The sequence below is a fragment of the Aedes aegypti genome, chromosome 3 (genome assembly GCF_002204515.2).
Source record: "Aedes aegypti strain LVP_AGWG chromosome 3, AaegL5.0 Primary Assembly, whole genome shotgun sequence".
NCBI lineage: Eukaryota > Metazoa > Arthropoda > Insecta > Diptera > Culicidae > Aedes > Aedes aegypti.
The window spans coordinates 310152759-310169659 of NC_035109.1; the positions used below are offsets into that span (position 1 = coordinate 310152759).

Here is a 16901-nt window from a genome sequence, read left to right on the forward strand (position 1 = left end):
CCGGTGTGAAGAAAAATCGTTGTACTACCTATTGTTATTACTGCCCACCAGACTCGGGTTTTATTACGCAGAAGACGCATGAAGTGGAATCCCTTCTTCTTCTTGGCATTACGTCCCCTCTGGAACAGAGCCTGCTTCTCAGCTTGATATTATTTATGAGCACTTTCCCAGTTATTAACTGAGAGATGCTCAAGATTCTGGACCGATCGGGATTCGAATAGGCTTTGTAGCCGCGAAGGCTACCACTGGGCTTTAGAGACGCATACCAGGGGCAACACGTCGTCTTTGCCTTCGATTCTGAGAGATCTCATGGAATGGTTGATGTGCTCTTTATACATTACCACAAGCCCATTACCCTGACTCATGATTTGCGAACATTTGTTTCGTTCGGTTCAGGTGAATGGCACAAATTGAACTTTGCAAAGACGTCTCTGGCCCTTGGAAGCGAATGGTGCAACCGTCACCATTCGCTGATAGATCCAGTTTTTCGTCTGCAATAAAATTCACAATGGGTGTCAGTAAACAATCGACAATATATTCAAAGCATTGCAATTTACTACTCCCCATTGACAAACCGTCACCACAATGGTCGGGTAATAAAAAGTTTGGACAAAACTAGTTTATCGTCTTAATCGAGTAAATATCTAATCTTGTTATTGTTTGTGTAATGAAAAAAATGTCATAATGTGGATTTATTTTATAATATATTGAGAAATATGGTTTAAGTAATTGATTCATTCTTCTCGTTTTCTTTCTCCAAACCGTGTAATTACGTCGATATGAGAAAGTAATAAAAAATATATGTTTCATCCTGATGTGCAATAAAATTGTTGAACCATAAGCTTTCAGATGGTGCATAATATTAGATAAATAGATCATTCATAATATTTTGTACTTTATTTTGATATTATATTTGTCAACTTATTAACTCTGTCCAATTTGACTACATAAAAGTCAAACGAATTCTAGTTTTAGTACAATTTTAATCAATGACTGACCATTGTGCGTCGTGTGGTTTGTGATGATTCAGGTTTTTTGCACTATCAAACACCATTTCATTCATTCGAAAATGGCGTTTGAGTGTGTGGCGACGATGGCGAATAGGGAATGAAAACAAACAAAAAACGGCAACACTTGAATCTCGGTTAGTGTGTGACGGTCATATCGTCGCGGGGCGTGCGGTTGTCGAGGTGACCGATTTATGTGATGCAGCTGGGCGGCCGGCTGAACGAAGAACGAAACCAATCATCATTTATCGTGATAATTGATCAGATCTCAACAACAGTATCAGACAATGACAGTACACCCAGTGTACTGACCATTTATGGATTACGGCAAGTGTAAATTGATTTCGATTACCTTGATCATTCAAGCGTCGTGGAATATTAATTTCTATGATACATCGATGGCTATATCTCTAAACAAATTACTCCATAATTCGCCAATAATGCATATTAGATCCCAGATAGCCGTGGCATGTAGCGTAAACGTGCAGCTACTAAGCAATAACAAGCTGAGGGTCGTGGGTTTAATTCCCACCAACGGAGGATGTTTCCGTAATAGATTTTTTTTTTACTTCCCAGAGCATACAGTATGTTCGTGCTAGCCACCCGATATACGAATGCAAAAATGGTCGATTGCCAAAAAAAAGCTCTCCGCAGTAGTTAACAACTGTGGAAGTGCTCATTAGAAAACTAAGCTGAGAAGCAGGCTCTGTCTCAGTGGTAACATACCGCCAGAAAGAAGAAGAGGAAGCATATTGGTACAGTGGAAGTCCGTTATCCGCGACATTACAAGTGATCGCAGTTATTAAGAAAAACACACTGAAGGTTTCTATGTAGTATTTGTAAATAAAAATAATGATTTCGCCCCATGGCTCCTGAGCAAGTCATATAAGGTACCGCGGGGCAAGTGAGAATCCGGGGTAAGTGGGACGTTCTGTCATAGCTTACTTAGGAAAAGTTTTTCATGGGGGTATTCGTCTAGAAAGATGAAGATACAATTACAAGGTATGTATTAAGTACAAAAAATACTGTTATTTTTATTACCATGTGATTCATGTAACAATTGTCAATTTAGCGCCATTTTCAACTTGCATGATGAATAGTGACACGTTTCACGTCTGGCATTGGCTCGCAAAAAATAAATGTGTTATAAATCGAATATCCACCAAATAAATATTACCAAAATGTGATGGTGTTGTTGGATTTGAGAAATATTCACATTTGAAAATTTTATTGAACAATTTGGTTGAACTATCGTTTTTTTATGTCCCACTTGCCCCGGGGTACCTTAATTGATATAATAATAGCTTCAAACGAAACATATAGGGTGCCGGTGCCATTAGTGGACTACCTAAGCTATAAAAATAGCGACAAGCCTTAACAGAGATCTTTTGGCGTCAACAGAAAGATTTCAACCTCTACTATATGGGAAAAATAGAAAAAGAGTGATCAAACTAATTTTTTAACATAAAATCGCTTGAGCCACTATTGGTACACGTGTTCCAGTAGTTGCGCTAGTGCTCCAGTAGTAAACGTTCAGGAATGATACAAGGAATTTTAAATAAAATGATAAATTTTTACATAGGAGCAGCAATTAATATCTTTCGAATGAAGCATAAAGATTATCTCTAGGGCTTTTCTTCATTTTTATACATCCATTTTAAAAACTGCTTCCATCCGTTGATCCACTACTGGAACACGACGACAACTACTGGTGCAAGGGAGCAAATTTTTTGCATAAACTTAATTATTTATATGACTTTTTGATAAAGTAAAAAGCTGAAATTTGGCAAATCGACTAAACTAGAGACGATCCATCCACCAAAAACAGCACATGTCGGTTTTATCGAAAAATATTCGTTTTATTCTATAGTCCAATCTACTGGTACATTGCAACCATTGGTACCGGCACCCTAAACCTTGAACTTTTTTTAGGTATGTTTTGCCTATTTGGATACACTATATTGAGAATTTCATACAATTGATGGCTCAAATTCCATAATTTTACTTTTACAATTACAAGAACATCAAGTCATGAACAAACAATTGGATTTGGCCATTGCGGAATATACCGAAAATGCTTCCTTACCTGCAAAATTAGGACGATACTGATAATATAACACGTAAGCATTTTTCGACAGAACAAACATTGTTTTTGCGATAGGACTCCGGATCGGATAAGGAATTCCCTAATAATAAGCCTAGTTATTCCTCTTGGAAATTCCCAAGCATTTTTTCCAGCAATTTTTCCAAGAATTACTCTAGAAATTATTATTGTAATTCTACTAATTTACTAGAGATGGTCGGGTTTCACATTTTTCAAACCCGACTCGTACCCGACTTATTTTATTTCTTCAAACCCGGACCCGACCCGAACCCGAGACAATAATTGAAAAGCAAACCCGGGCCCGACCCGAACCCGAAAAATTTTTGCTGTGTAAACCCGAACCCGACCCGAAACCCGAAAAAAAATTTAAGAAGAACCCGAATAAAACCCGAGTTTGAAAAGATGGTAAATTCATCGGTTCTGATGAATAGGGAAGCTTTTAGGTTGTTACTCTGTTCACAATTCTCACTAAACCCGACTCAAACCCGACTTTTTGTAAGCCCGAACGCGAACCGTACCCGATAATTTTGTAGCCTTCAAACCCGAATCCGAAAAATATCAAATTTTCAAACCCGAGACCCGACCATCTCTATAATTTACGTATTCTCGGCAGTCTAAGACGATGCCGCGCTTCTTTTGTTATTTTCTTGGACATCAGCAGACAAATTACGTGTTTGTCTGTTTACATTTATACGCTACTCAATGCTCTATTGATTCATATCGATAGACTTGATGAAAGCTATTTGAAACATTTTAACAACGCTTCGAACGTGTCTTGTCAGAGTGATCACTGTCGGAAGCCTCATTCTCTTCGGCACACACTTAGATTAAATTACTGAGGTCGGTAAAATTTTACTGGGTTTTGGAACTACTGAAAAAGTCAGTAAAATGAAAACTGTCGCCACGCGTAATTGAAAAACAAATTTCACCATGTTTTATTTTTATCGATATATGATATAAAAAGAAAGCTCTCTGCAAAATTTCAGTGAAAAATCTCTGTTATTCGATTTCTGACATTTTTTTTTAGTTTACTGACTTTTTCGATAGTTCCAAAACCCAGTTATTTTTACCGAACAGATTGAGTGTGCAGCTTTCCATTAAGACTGTAGGAGAATCTGTTCGGCAGCTCCAAACCAGTCGCATTTTGAGGAGTGTTCATTTGAATTGATGACATCTCTAACGATATTGTTTGTTCCGTCTTGGAAATCTCGTCAGTGGAAAGCTGACAGAACAAAGAATCGTCTGAATGTTTGTGAATACTACATCCAGAAATTTCCAGAATTTTTCGAAGTTTTTTAAACATATTCCAATGGATCATTTAAATTGTCCCATTTGGATTCCACCAGGTATTTCTACAGGGATTCTTGTAGTAATTTAATCAAGGATTTCTTCGGGTATTCGTTAACTTCATCAGGGATTGATTTAGTAGTTTCTCCAATAGTTTCTTCTAATAGTTTTCTAGGAAGTCTAAGCAATAAAAAATGAATAAAAACTTCAGATATTTTTATTACAAAGAAAAATCCAACAGAAATATCAGGATTCTGTCCCTCGAGAATTTTGTTATGAAGTTCCTGGAATGATCACTTGTTGAAAATCTATACAATCTCGTAGATGATATCCTGCGATTTCTGCATTTCGATTTCTGAAAGGAGCCTAAAAATTACTGGCGAAACCTCAGGTTTTTTTTTTGAAAATCAAGAAAGACCTCACATAATCGATACTTTTTTTAAGAAAAATCTTTGCAGATGCGATTAATCTGCATACCTCAAAAAATGTAAGATTTCTCCTAATAATCACAATACTCATCTTATTTTTTCCCAAATGAGTAGGAGCATGAGCATTGATGACCGTAAATTTCGTAGTTGGTACTGGGGAATTTTTTTTTCCGTACAAAATGGGCCGAAGGGTCTCAGATTTTCATGAAACTTTTTCCACAGGCAGGCCTCATCAATATATGAATAAAACAAATTGAGAAAAATTCAGGGTCGCCTATTTTCCCGGAAAACTCAGTTGGAATTTTTTTGTTTTCCTCTGACACTACTTACTTTGAAAAATCATAACTCAAGAACAAAGCATCGTAGAAACAAAGTTTTTTATGGAAATGAAAGCAAATTTTCTCAGGAATAAAAAAAAATTAACTGGAAAAAGTTTTCCACAAAATTTTCCACCGTTGAGAAAATTCGTAAAGAAAAGCCGGAAAAACTATGCTCCAACTCGTGGAAAATTTTCAAAAAAATATTTTTGAGGAGATAATTTCATAAGCTTGAATCGCTGAAATTTTTGAAATGTACTTTTTTTCGTTTTTGAGTTATGGCCAATTTTGTGGAAAATGACCATTTAAGCCTTTTATTTGAAACCCCATATTTCAATCGAAGCATCGGAAAAACAAAGATTTTTTATCAAAGCAATTGCAAATTTTCTAAAACATCTGAAAAAAGATATGGGATTGGTTTTAATGAAGTATAAGTCGGAATGGATGATATTTTTCATAAAAAAATTACACCGCTAAGAAAAACTGAAAAAAAAACTGTTTCTGCCTCAATTTTCCATTACACTGAAAATGTATTCTTTCTTTTCTATGGAACAAATAAGACTATTATTATTATTATTTTAATTTTATTTATTCAATTATTCAGTATATAACTTACATTTTCATCTTAATACTATCTATTTTTTCAACCGGAAAGATTGTCTTTGGTTGCTAACACCAGAAGATTTTCGTTTCTTTGTATTATTAAGAACAAAGCATGCTGTATTTTCTTGGTTTTCATGTGCATCTGAGAATTCACTAGCAAAAATGCTTCGTTCGTCTTTTGGTATAAACGAATGATATTTTTTTGTTCCAGGAATTGAAACAAGGTTAGAAAATCTTTCCTGAAAAAACTTTTCAGCCTCTGAATAGTCATTTTCAGTTGCATAGATAAATTCCCAATCTTTTTTAAATTGGTCTTTCACCTTTTGCGACACAGCCCAGTCGAAAAATTGTTTGGCGTTATTAATTTCTGCTGACTTTCTAATACTAGTATCTTTTTCCAACTGAGTTTTCCGGGAAAATAGGCGACCCTGAATTTTTCTCATTTTTTTTTATTCATATATTGATGAGCCTTGCCTGTGGAAAAAGTTTCATGAAAATCTGAGACCTTTCGGCCCAAACCCGTACGGAAATAAAAAAAAATCCCCAACTTCGTGATTGAGCAGAATAATTTAATTGCACAAGGAACCAACAGACGAAGCTTGGGAGTAGCATAAGGTCATCTAGGAAGTAAAGGAAGGTTAGTGTGACATTCAGATCGAGTATACCTCAGCATCTTTATGGTTGTCACGGGTAGTAGTTTTTGTTAGTGGGAAGGATGCAGAGCTACACAATCTGGATTCACCTTGGCTAGTGATGCGATTCGTGTAACCTCATATTAAAAAAATATATACAGTCAGCTCTCCATAACTCGATATTGAAGGGACCATTAAGTTAAGGAGGTACCGAGTAATAGAAACCAGTGTAACTGCGATCCTTTAACTCGCTATCGAGATACAGAATATCGAAAAAGGTAGAGTTAACTGTATATACATAGTCTTCTTCTATAGACGAATTCCATCCAGAATGAGTCGAAAAAAATAAAAGTTGTGCTCGATAGTCTTCGATTTGGATTAAATTTTGCACATGTTTTGGGTATGGTAGAATAAGTGTTTTCCATAGAAAAATTGATCATTTAGACTCAAGTGTAACTTTTAAAAATGGCCTATAAATTTTTGCATGCAACTTACATACTTTGAATATTCACTGTTGAAACATTGCAACAAAGTTTTACCAACTAAGGACGATGGTGTTCCCACTGACACTAACAAAGAAATTGAAAAATCTCTATTTTGGTTCTGAATTTAAAGCAGAAAGAAACGCGTTAGTTTGTGCATTAAATGATAATGTTAACTTTGAGCATTCATTTCCTGTACAAGTACCGGCAATCATTGCAAGTACTAAATGAGTTTTAAAACCCAACGTTTTATTACAATAGAGGTAAATCTAACATGTTATTTCCGAGCTCCGGGTTTCTCTGTTCGAAATCAATTTCCAATGCCTGTGTGAATACATTTATCTAATAAAGATCTATTGCACACCTTCGGGTCTCATCTCATCTCATCTGATATAGTTTCAAAAACATTAGTCACGCTTCTCTACATCCTACTACCTGTTTGCTAAAATTGCGTCTTTATGGAGAGTCTTTCGGTGGAAACACCCGGCTGCCGTGCAGTTTGTGTTTGCTGCCGCCACCCGATGCAGGGTGGCCATTGTTATTGTTTTCAACCGTCTAGGCCAGTGGTTCCCAACCTTTTCAGAGCTGCGACCCCCTACCCAGATAACCAAAATGTACGTATAACGAAATCATCTGGACTTTGTATGTGCAAAATTTCACTTACAAGATGTCGCGAAAAGGCCTTCTACGTATAAAAGTGGAGGCGATATACATGCATATTTTATGTGATGAATAATAGCATACAATGCGAGTGTATAAATGTTCTACCGAACTAATCTATGATCTTATGCGACTTCCCAGACAACCAAAATGTGCGTATAACGAAATCACCTGCAGGCTTTATATGTGCAAAATTTCACTTATAAGATGTTGCGAAACGGCCTTCTACGTACAAAAGTGGAGGCGATATGTGTGCATATATTATGTGATGAATAATAACATACAATGCGAGTGTATAAATATTCTACCGAACTAACCTGTGATCTTATGCGACTTAACTTAACGACTGATAACAAATGATGATTTGACAGCTGCTACGGATTGATTCGACTTACTTTGTACGAGTGTACAGGACGAAACAAAATGTACAAATGAACTCAGAAAAGAAGTGTTTTATGCTAGGAAACTCATCAATCTGACGAGTTTATCCACGGTGTGTAAGAGACGAACCAGCCTACGGCTGAAAGTCTCTATATTAAAGCAAATCAAATCCACGGTGTTTTGCGAGTTTGATGTAATGTAGGGTTACCATCCGTCCTGATTTAGCAGGACATGTCCTGATTTTAAAATTCTTTTGATGCGTCCTGATTTATTTTTCATATTTTAAGTTTTGTTTTGCTTTGTCCTGCTTGGCGAACACCGTGGAATATCATAGATATTTCGGATTAGGAAAAGCTATCCTACTGCCAAAAAAATAGCAAGAATGTTCAAATGGAATCTTTTACAAAATCCATGTTAACAAAACGCAATCGGTTCGCAACGCGATTCAGAAATCGACTTCTGCCGCATAGAAAGTTTGGGATGCGTTTCAAACTGTGTCACAATTCCTTCAAATTCAGTCGATGTTTGATAAAATCATTTGAGCTCGTACTTGTGAGTGTTGGTTATTTTATGTCGTGAGAGTCAACGGGAAATTCGTGTTAAGCGTTTGGTAGGATGTAAATTGTTAAATGTCAGCAAAACTTGTACAATGTTAGGTTTCCATAGTTCAAACTCCCGAGAAGCTAGGCCTTAGATATACTCCATCACCTTAGAGTAGTCACGCAGCCTCCTACCTTTTATCTTTTGTTGAGCGTGTTTAACTGCGAGCATTTGATCTTTCAGTATTTATAAACACCATGGCCAAAACTAGAAAATTAAAGTTGGTGAGCCCTCCGTTAGTTTCTGGAAAGATCCTTAACGAATTGCTCTTAGAATCGTGTTGAAAACACTGTCGGTTTCCAGTAAAAATCTTTGCCAGATTTCTCCCTAAAACTTTAATGATTTTTATAGGACTCTTCATGAATTTCTAGCGAGATCCTATCTTAAAATTTATCGTAAGCTTCTTTGTGAAAATTCTAAAAAGATTCTTAGCACATTCTTTTTAAAACCATGATTCAAAGAATCCAAGCGACATTTCCTCGATCTTTGATAAATCTCTGAAAAGACTTTAAGGTGAAGATGAATCGAAGCCGAAACTCAAATTTTCAAGAGCACGAATCTGGAGAACCGAACATCCATCTGAGCTGAAATTCGTGTTCTTGAAAGTTTTAGGTTTGGCTCCGATGCATCTTCACCTTAAGCAGATTTCAAATGTTTTTTTTTAGATTCTATGAAATATACTTTTGACATTCTTAGACAGTTTTTTTGACATTCTTAGGAATGTTCTTGCAGAATCTTGATCAGAGAGATTGGCGAGATTGTTGCAGGATTTCCTTAATAGATAAATGGATGTTCAGAGACCGTCAGTAGATTCTTAAAGGATTACTGACGAGATGCTTTATGTAATTTTAGGTGACAGTCTGACAAACAGGATTTCTACTGTGTTTTTTGACAGACTTCAAACAATAATATTGAGAAAATACTTGTCAGTAAAAACAAAAGTCAAAACACACTAGAGTCTTCCGAAAAGGGATAGATTATTGTGTTTGAAAATGCTAGTTATAAGTAAATTTATGCTCATGCTCATACCCGCTAATTGGAAGTTTCTCGAGATCATACATACAAGTCCTTAACGTTAAAAATTTAAAAAAAATCTTTGTAATCGCTGCTGGTCGCAATATGAGTCATTAGAGTGGTTCAAACAATCGTTTTGCTCCACACCGTTCGATCCTAAATCAAATTCTGAGTGTCCTCCCAAAATTTGAGCTCATTCGGATGAAAACTGAGGCTGCACAAGCCCATTAAAGTTTATATGGGAATTACTATGGGAAAAGCAAGCAAATCATTCAATCGGTCATGGTGTTTGTCCATGTGCTTTTGGGGATTAGATCTATGTTGATAATGTAAGATACATTCATCAGCTACAACTTTGCTAAAGACCGTTTTCAAATCGGAATAAATTTAAGACAAAATGGAATTTGTACAGGAAAATTGTGAAAATTGCAAATTGTCCTGATTTTAAATCTCCAGGATATGGTCACCCTATGTAATGAGTATGAATAAACGAGTTGTAACGTGAACTTTCATGCGATTTCTGGTTGTCTGGGTTAACTTATGATAACAAATGTTGATTTGACAGCTGCTACGGATTGGTTCGACTTACTTTGTACGAGTGTGCGGGATGAATCAAAATGTACAAATAAACTCAGAAAAAAAGCATTTTATGCGAGGAAACTCATCAATGTGATGATTTTATCCACCGTGTGTTTTGCGGGTTTGATGTAACTTGTATGAATTAACGAGTTATCACGTGAACTTCCATGCGACTTCTGGTTGTCTGGGTAAGGGAGGTCCATTCGCCCATTAGAATGTTTCAGTAATTAAAAGTTGACCTGTTTTCGCTGTACACGAAGGCTTCAAACAATTTGTGTTCGTTTAAATGTTTAAAACTAAAATATACAACTCTTGATATCGTTTGAGTTTTGTCCTTGGGGCCAAAGGCTAGAAATATCAAGTCCAATGTTGAAACTGACAGAAATCTAATTTGCTTGGCAATTATTCATAATTGTGGAAAACATACAGTTCATGGTCCATATGTTGGATCACATGCTCATATTCAATGTTTAGAATCATGAATCAGAAAATATGTTGTTCAAAGTTGGAATCATACTGAATTTTGGTAAACGAGCAATTTTCATTTCAGCAATAGTGGGATTCTTCTATCTATAGGAGTTCATGAATGCTGATGGCACTTCTTACAGAAAACTACCATATTTTGATAGCTGTGCAATACGAACTCAACATTTGTCAAAAACTGTATTGCGCTGGGATTGAATGTTATGCTTGACAGTACAAACGATAGATGAGCAAATGGGCTAATAGGTGTCCGGCTATTTGGCCGAATGTCGTTTGGCCGAACGCCATTTGGCCGAAAGGATCATTTGACCGATTGTCATTTGGCCGAATTACGATCTGAAAATTAATTAAATTGTTACAATGCTGATGTGTATAATGTATAACGACTTATACGACTCAATAACTGATCAGCTTTTTAGTTTGTAGTATATAATAGTGATGTTACCGGACGTCATGTTTGTCACTGTATAGAGTACGAAGAAAAAGATTAAAGCGACATGTAAATATAGGACAAGTCTTTGAATTCCGCACATGGTTTCGAGACTATTAGCTAATGGATGGCTCGTTTTAGTTTATCAACTTTGTGCTAAAATTGATCATCATAAATGTTTCCTTCTTTTGATCATAGGCTTTCGATTTTATTACTATTTAATAAAATCGCATACATTTAAATTGAGTATTTTGCCTTCCTTAAGTCATTGGCAGCTCTTTGTAACCAATACTTGTATTATTCTTGTTTAAATCTTCATAAGAGATTTTTCCTTCTTCTGAACATAGGCTATTATTTTGAAAATGAGGTTTCTCATTATTATTGACATTGAAGTGTATTATACTTCCATCAAGAGTCTTATTCAAAAGAAAAGTAATGAGAGGGATAAACAATAAACATTTAGCAAATTTTTTGGCCAAGTGGCGTTCGGCCAAACGACATTCGGCCAAATGACCCGGAACCCATTTTGAAGCGTGATTTTAGGTCATCTTGTTTTTTGAAACTATTTGTGTAATATTTTTGCAACATTTTGTTTTCTGATGAAATAGTCAACATGTATGTAAAGGTTAGGTGAGTATGAAAAATACTGTGAATATTGCATATTTATTTGTTCAAAGATTTTTTTAACAAAGGTTGATCCATGGGTTTTGGTAACTGCTCGTCAAAAGCGAGGTAATCAATTTCATGACTTTTCATTCACCTGTTATTATAGCTTATTAGAGTGTGAAAGATTCCAAGGAGAAAAAAGGCAATTCGGTTAGCATAGGCGGAGATATGGGTACATTTCCTTAGGCGACCATCTTACCCTATGTTTTAAGCGAGGTTTTGGACGCCAAAGTGATTCATAATCGTGTGTGATCCGTAACTGTGTGAGCATAATTTATTACAAGAAATCAACAAAGAATCAGTTGAACATTTTATAGAAGACCTTTGGAGGACTCCGCTTTAAATTGATTAGACATTCCATAAAATAAGACACGTTTCTTGGCAGAGCTTCATCAAAAATTTCTTATTGCTTAAACTGCTCTTTAATTTATACTTTGCCGAACTATATGAATTTTCAAAACAAAACTTTCGAGAATTTCACTGTCATTTTTTTAACTAAGGAAAAATTAACCTGTTTTGCATTAATTCCACGGACCTCCTGAAAAGTCAGCACGCCCTCCTAGTGGTTCGTGGACCACCGATTGGGAACCACAGGGTCTAGGACGTGTTGAATGGCTTCTTCGGCAACAACGTGATCGCCAAACCGTGTCCGCTTACGTTGTGATGGCTCAGTGGCCCATCCATCTGCAGTAGCCGCGTGCAAGCTGCGGCGGAGAAAGAAAGAAAACTGCAATTCGCAAACCCAATACACTGCTGCCCCAGTGCCGGATAATCCAGCCAATTTGTGTGTCTATCCGTTCAGGTCTATAAACGTTATGCGTTTAGAGACAGGTCCACCCGTGCGGATTCCAATTAAGTAGATAGTTTCTCTCCCGATCGTTGCCGCGATCATCAGCATCATCGTTAGCTACCAGTGTTTCAGATTTAATCAAACAACTGATTTAGTACACTGGTCCCATAACTAAGAATCATTTAAGTCTTTGCACAAGTTTGAGAAAAAAATATTCAAATCATAATAAGCAATATATTTCGAAGCATTTAACTTTACCCAATGGTAAAGTTAGACATATATCTACAGCTATATCTGTAGCTTATCAGCAAAAATGTTAATGTGAGACCTTGCGATAAATTTTATTGTAATTTTGTATTTTGAAAGCAGCTGATTGTGGGTGATCCATCTCTTTGGGGTAACTGTATGTTTTATGCTAGTTCACAGTAATTTCACCTTATATCTCTCTATACTCTCGTTTGCAGAACAATCGTGGCCAATCGCATGATGACGTCCTCGGAGTGGTCACCCATCTGGATCACATGGTCACACTGTTGCTGGTGGAGTTACATCACTGCAATAAGGTAGGCCTGCCAGGAGCTCCCGCACCTCCCGCACCCTGCCTGGAACACTTGCTAAGCGAGAACCTACTCGACAAGCTCTACGAATGGGGCGTCAAAACAGGAAGGTAAGAGTGATTCGATACGATGCGTACAGGGAACAATAACAAACAGATTCTTGTATTCCCTGTTGTAGGTATGCCAATGCCGTCCGGTTGGAGCAGCTCAAGCTGTACGAACAGCTAGTCAGTCACAGTCGACATCAACTGCTGGTGCATGAACCGTTCCTGCGGCCTCTGCTCAAAATATTGGCATCCAGTCAGAATGAAATCTATCCACCGGATGTGGAGAAACGACTAGTGATACTGCTCAACCAGCTCTGCGTGGTGCTGATGCAGAACGTGCACCTGTTGGATCTGTTCTTCTTCTCGACAGCCCAGCAGAACGGAAGTGGAGGGCATGCAAAGTAAGTATTTGATGTAGGGTAACATTAGCAGTTCTTCATTAAATTCCTCTAAAGATTTCTCGAGATATTCACGAATAATAATATCTGAAGTCGAGTCCAGTACACGACACAGAAGACGGTATTACAGTTGAGGTCGAAATATGCGTATCTGTCAAAGGTTAAAATCTTTAGCGGAATTGAATGGTATAGTGCTAAATTCGGTTTTCCGTTTATTTATCTGAACTTACTTTTGTTCTTGAAGCTCCTTTAAAAATATTAGAAACTTGTAGAAATTTCCTTAAGAATTTATTCCTCAAAACTTCGTCCAGATGTTGTTATTTGAATTCCACTCGGGAGCCATCTTTAAAGTTCGTCATGTGCGTACACAATACTGTCGCGCATTCTGTTTAGACTGAGACTCGTTAAAGAATTCTTCGTTGGCGAATATTGGTCGTAAGGACCAATCAAAAAGCTAGAAAGATTTCGCTTGAGAAAAGTTTGTGATGAAAAGTTAGAGGGTTGAAAACAAAAGTTTGGCTTTATCAATGGTAATATTCATATAGTTTTAAATGGAGTGTGCGCCTTTAATTTTCTTCTAAATCAAGTCTAGAAAACATTATTTCTACCACAATTGTAGTAAAGCAAATTGTTACTGGCAAATAACGTTTAAATTTAATAATTAAAAGTAAACTTATATCAAATTTCCCTTCTTCACAGCTTTATAATCTTCTCCCTGCTAATACCGTACGTTCACCGGGAGGGCTCGTTGGGTCACCAGGCTCGCGATGCGCTACTGCTGTGCATGGCCCTGTCCCAGAAGAACTCCAACGTGGGAACGTACATTGCAACATACTCATCGATCTGCCCGGTGTTGGTCACCGGGCTGGGTGGATTGTACTCGCGCTTGCCAAACCAAATCGACATCAAAACCATCGATTGGTACCGGATAACGACGGATGACGTGACCGAGCTGCAGGAGCTGACACTGTTTATGAACTCGTTGGAGTTCTGCAACGCTGTGGTCCAGGTGGCACACAGCATGATTCGGCAGCAGTTGCTGGACTTTTTGTACCAAGGGTTTTTGGTACCGGTGTTGGGTCCGGCCGTTCTCCAGGTAAGTTATTTTGTTGTAGTTAGCTGTCTAGTTAATGTTGTACATATCTACACATATGTGGGTACTCCATCCATATACTTTCCTCCATAATATAATCGACTCATAGTAAACTCGACATAACTGTAGGAAGTCAGTCTTCGTTACCTGTTGACCTCACTATAACATGATGCATCCTGTAATATATAACAACAATCGTAGAGTAAGGCGACTAGTGTCGCTAAAAATACGGTGATGGTGCATTACCCGCATTACAATCCGATTAGAGGTTGCGGTAAAGGCTAATCTCTTCGTAAAAGTCATCCATTTTCCCGACTAGAACATCAACCTCAGTACGACACTGGTGATGGCTGGTAGATCGCAAGTATCTCACTTATCGCTCGTTATGTAGACATCAGAGTAACACGTTCGAACACGGGGATTCATCGGTAAACTACGGATCAGCGGGTGTCGGATCGTTAATGGAGGCTGCAATGACTAATATTGAATTTTAAATTTTTCTCTTCCCTCTTCCTTGCCAATCCTGTCCCCGTTCCTACCGCAAACAATTTAAACAAACTGTAAACAATTACACTGCTGTCCCCTTAACACTATCCCTTTCCACAATATTTAAACCAACCAAACAAAACAATACCCACCTTCGTGAAACTCGTTCCCCGGTGAACAGACATTTAAAGGTCGAGGTCATTTGCAGACAAACGTCGAGTCGCAGATTTCGGCGATGGCCTATCTGGACCTGATCGTACGCTCGGTAACCGAACCGGGCCTGATTCAGATCGTGGTCAAGTTTCTACTGGACGAGGAGAAGTTCGACGGCCAGCGGATATTGGACGTCCTGGTGGAGCGGCTCAACAGCAACGACACAAGGGTTAGTTATGAAGCTTTGATTACAGATTACACTACACGTGCAATGAACGAACATTCGAACAAATCTCGAAAAACACGATTTGACAAAAGATATCTTGAGAAAACGTTTCTGAAGAAATTCAAACCTAGCACATCTAGATTACTTTACGTATCCCGGTGAAATCTCAACAGTTCGGCAATATAACAGTATGGTATTGTTTTACAGTTTTTATTAAAAATCACTGGAATTTGTATTTTTTTAATTGTTTTACATTGGCGTAGGAACAGGGGGGGGGGGGCAGGGGGGCCAGGCCCCCCCCAGAGTCATCCAGGCCCCCTCCAGAACTTTGGACGATAATATATATAAAATTTAAAAAAAAAAATCGGAAGTAAAGAAATATATTATGAATCAAACAATATTTTCAGTAGTTAAATACTTTTATTTTGTTCAGCAATAGTGGGAAAATATCGCTTTTCGTACACAGCATCAGTGTGGCGGTTCTGACATCGGTGAATCGTGCGACAATCGAAAGATTAGTCGTCCGATTGTCACTCGACATCTCCGTTGCAAAATACTAAGATACTGAAAGGCGAGAGTATCCTGGCAATTCGGTTCCTCATATTCGTATTTTTTTAATAGTGCAAATGTTTTAGCATAGAGCATTTTAACTGCATTATGATTTTCTATTTTTTTGAAGGGTGCCCTGATCGAGGTGTCCGGTGATGATGATTGCCCGCATGAGATTTTTTTTAAAGAAATATATTCATTAACAACAACTCGTAAGTATAATATCCGTCAAAGCTAATTAATAAAAAAGCTGTCGGCAAATTAATAAATAGGCAAAATTACTAAAGGAACTTCTTAGTCATAAGATAGCTGGAATTATTGGCAAAAAACAAGACCTATTTCATGACACATCTTTTCAAGAAATTTCAACATGGCAAAGGCTTCTATGAAAAGTGAAAAAATCGGCCATAGGTTTTTATTCCAGCAATATGTTTTTTCTTCGTTTTCGCTTCATTATTTTCGCATGAATGAACTTTTTTCTTAAATTCTAAACTACGTTCTACCAAGGAAAAAAATTACAGTCTGAAGAATTTTGGTTCAATCAAATTCGTTAAGGTTAAACGAAGCGTGGCTTTAAACCTTTTGCTACAAATCTCTTAGAAATTAGTCAAATAATATTATGAGATTTGTTCATGTTAAAGTCGATCCCGAAATGATTTTGTCGAATTCCTTCATATAGTTTTTCAAAAAAGTTATTAAAACTTTTTCGCAAAGTTCATCAAAAGTTATTGCAATTTTAGGGATAACTTTCCGTTCTACGGTTGAACAGAAAGCTACCGCAGCAGTCATATTACTGATTTGCACAGAGCATCATCGATCGACTGCGATGATACCTTGGAAACCACGCTAATGACTGTTGTTTTCTGCTGGTTTTCAAAGCTTTGCACTCTACAAGCACACTTCGATTAGATGGCTCCGTTCAATGACAC

The 16901-nt window shown here is 37.2% G+C and overlaps 1 protein-coding gene across 5 annotated transcripts in view; it reads left to right on the top strand.

Annotated features, from left to right (window-relative positions):
* LOC5566304 (UPF0518 protein AAEL005291) overlaps window positions 1–16901 on the top strand; it is a 91238-nt gene that overhangs the window by 43545 nt on the left and 30792 nt on the right. For 4 of the 5 annotated variants that reach the window (XM_021853492.1, XM_021853491.1, XM_021853494.1 and 1 more), the window contains exons 3-6: window positions 12928–13130; window positions 13199–13468; window positions 14165–14561; window positions 15226–15426. In XM_021853492.1, the coding sequence (XP_021709184.1) occupies window positions 12928–13130; window positions 13199–13468; window positions 14165–14561; window positions 15226–15426 (1071 nt within the window). The remainder of the gene's footprint in view (window positions 1–12927; window positions 13131–13198; window positions 13469–14164; window positions 14562–15225; window positions 15427–16901) is intronic. The other variant, XM_001650633.2, reaches the window with a different exon arrangement.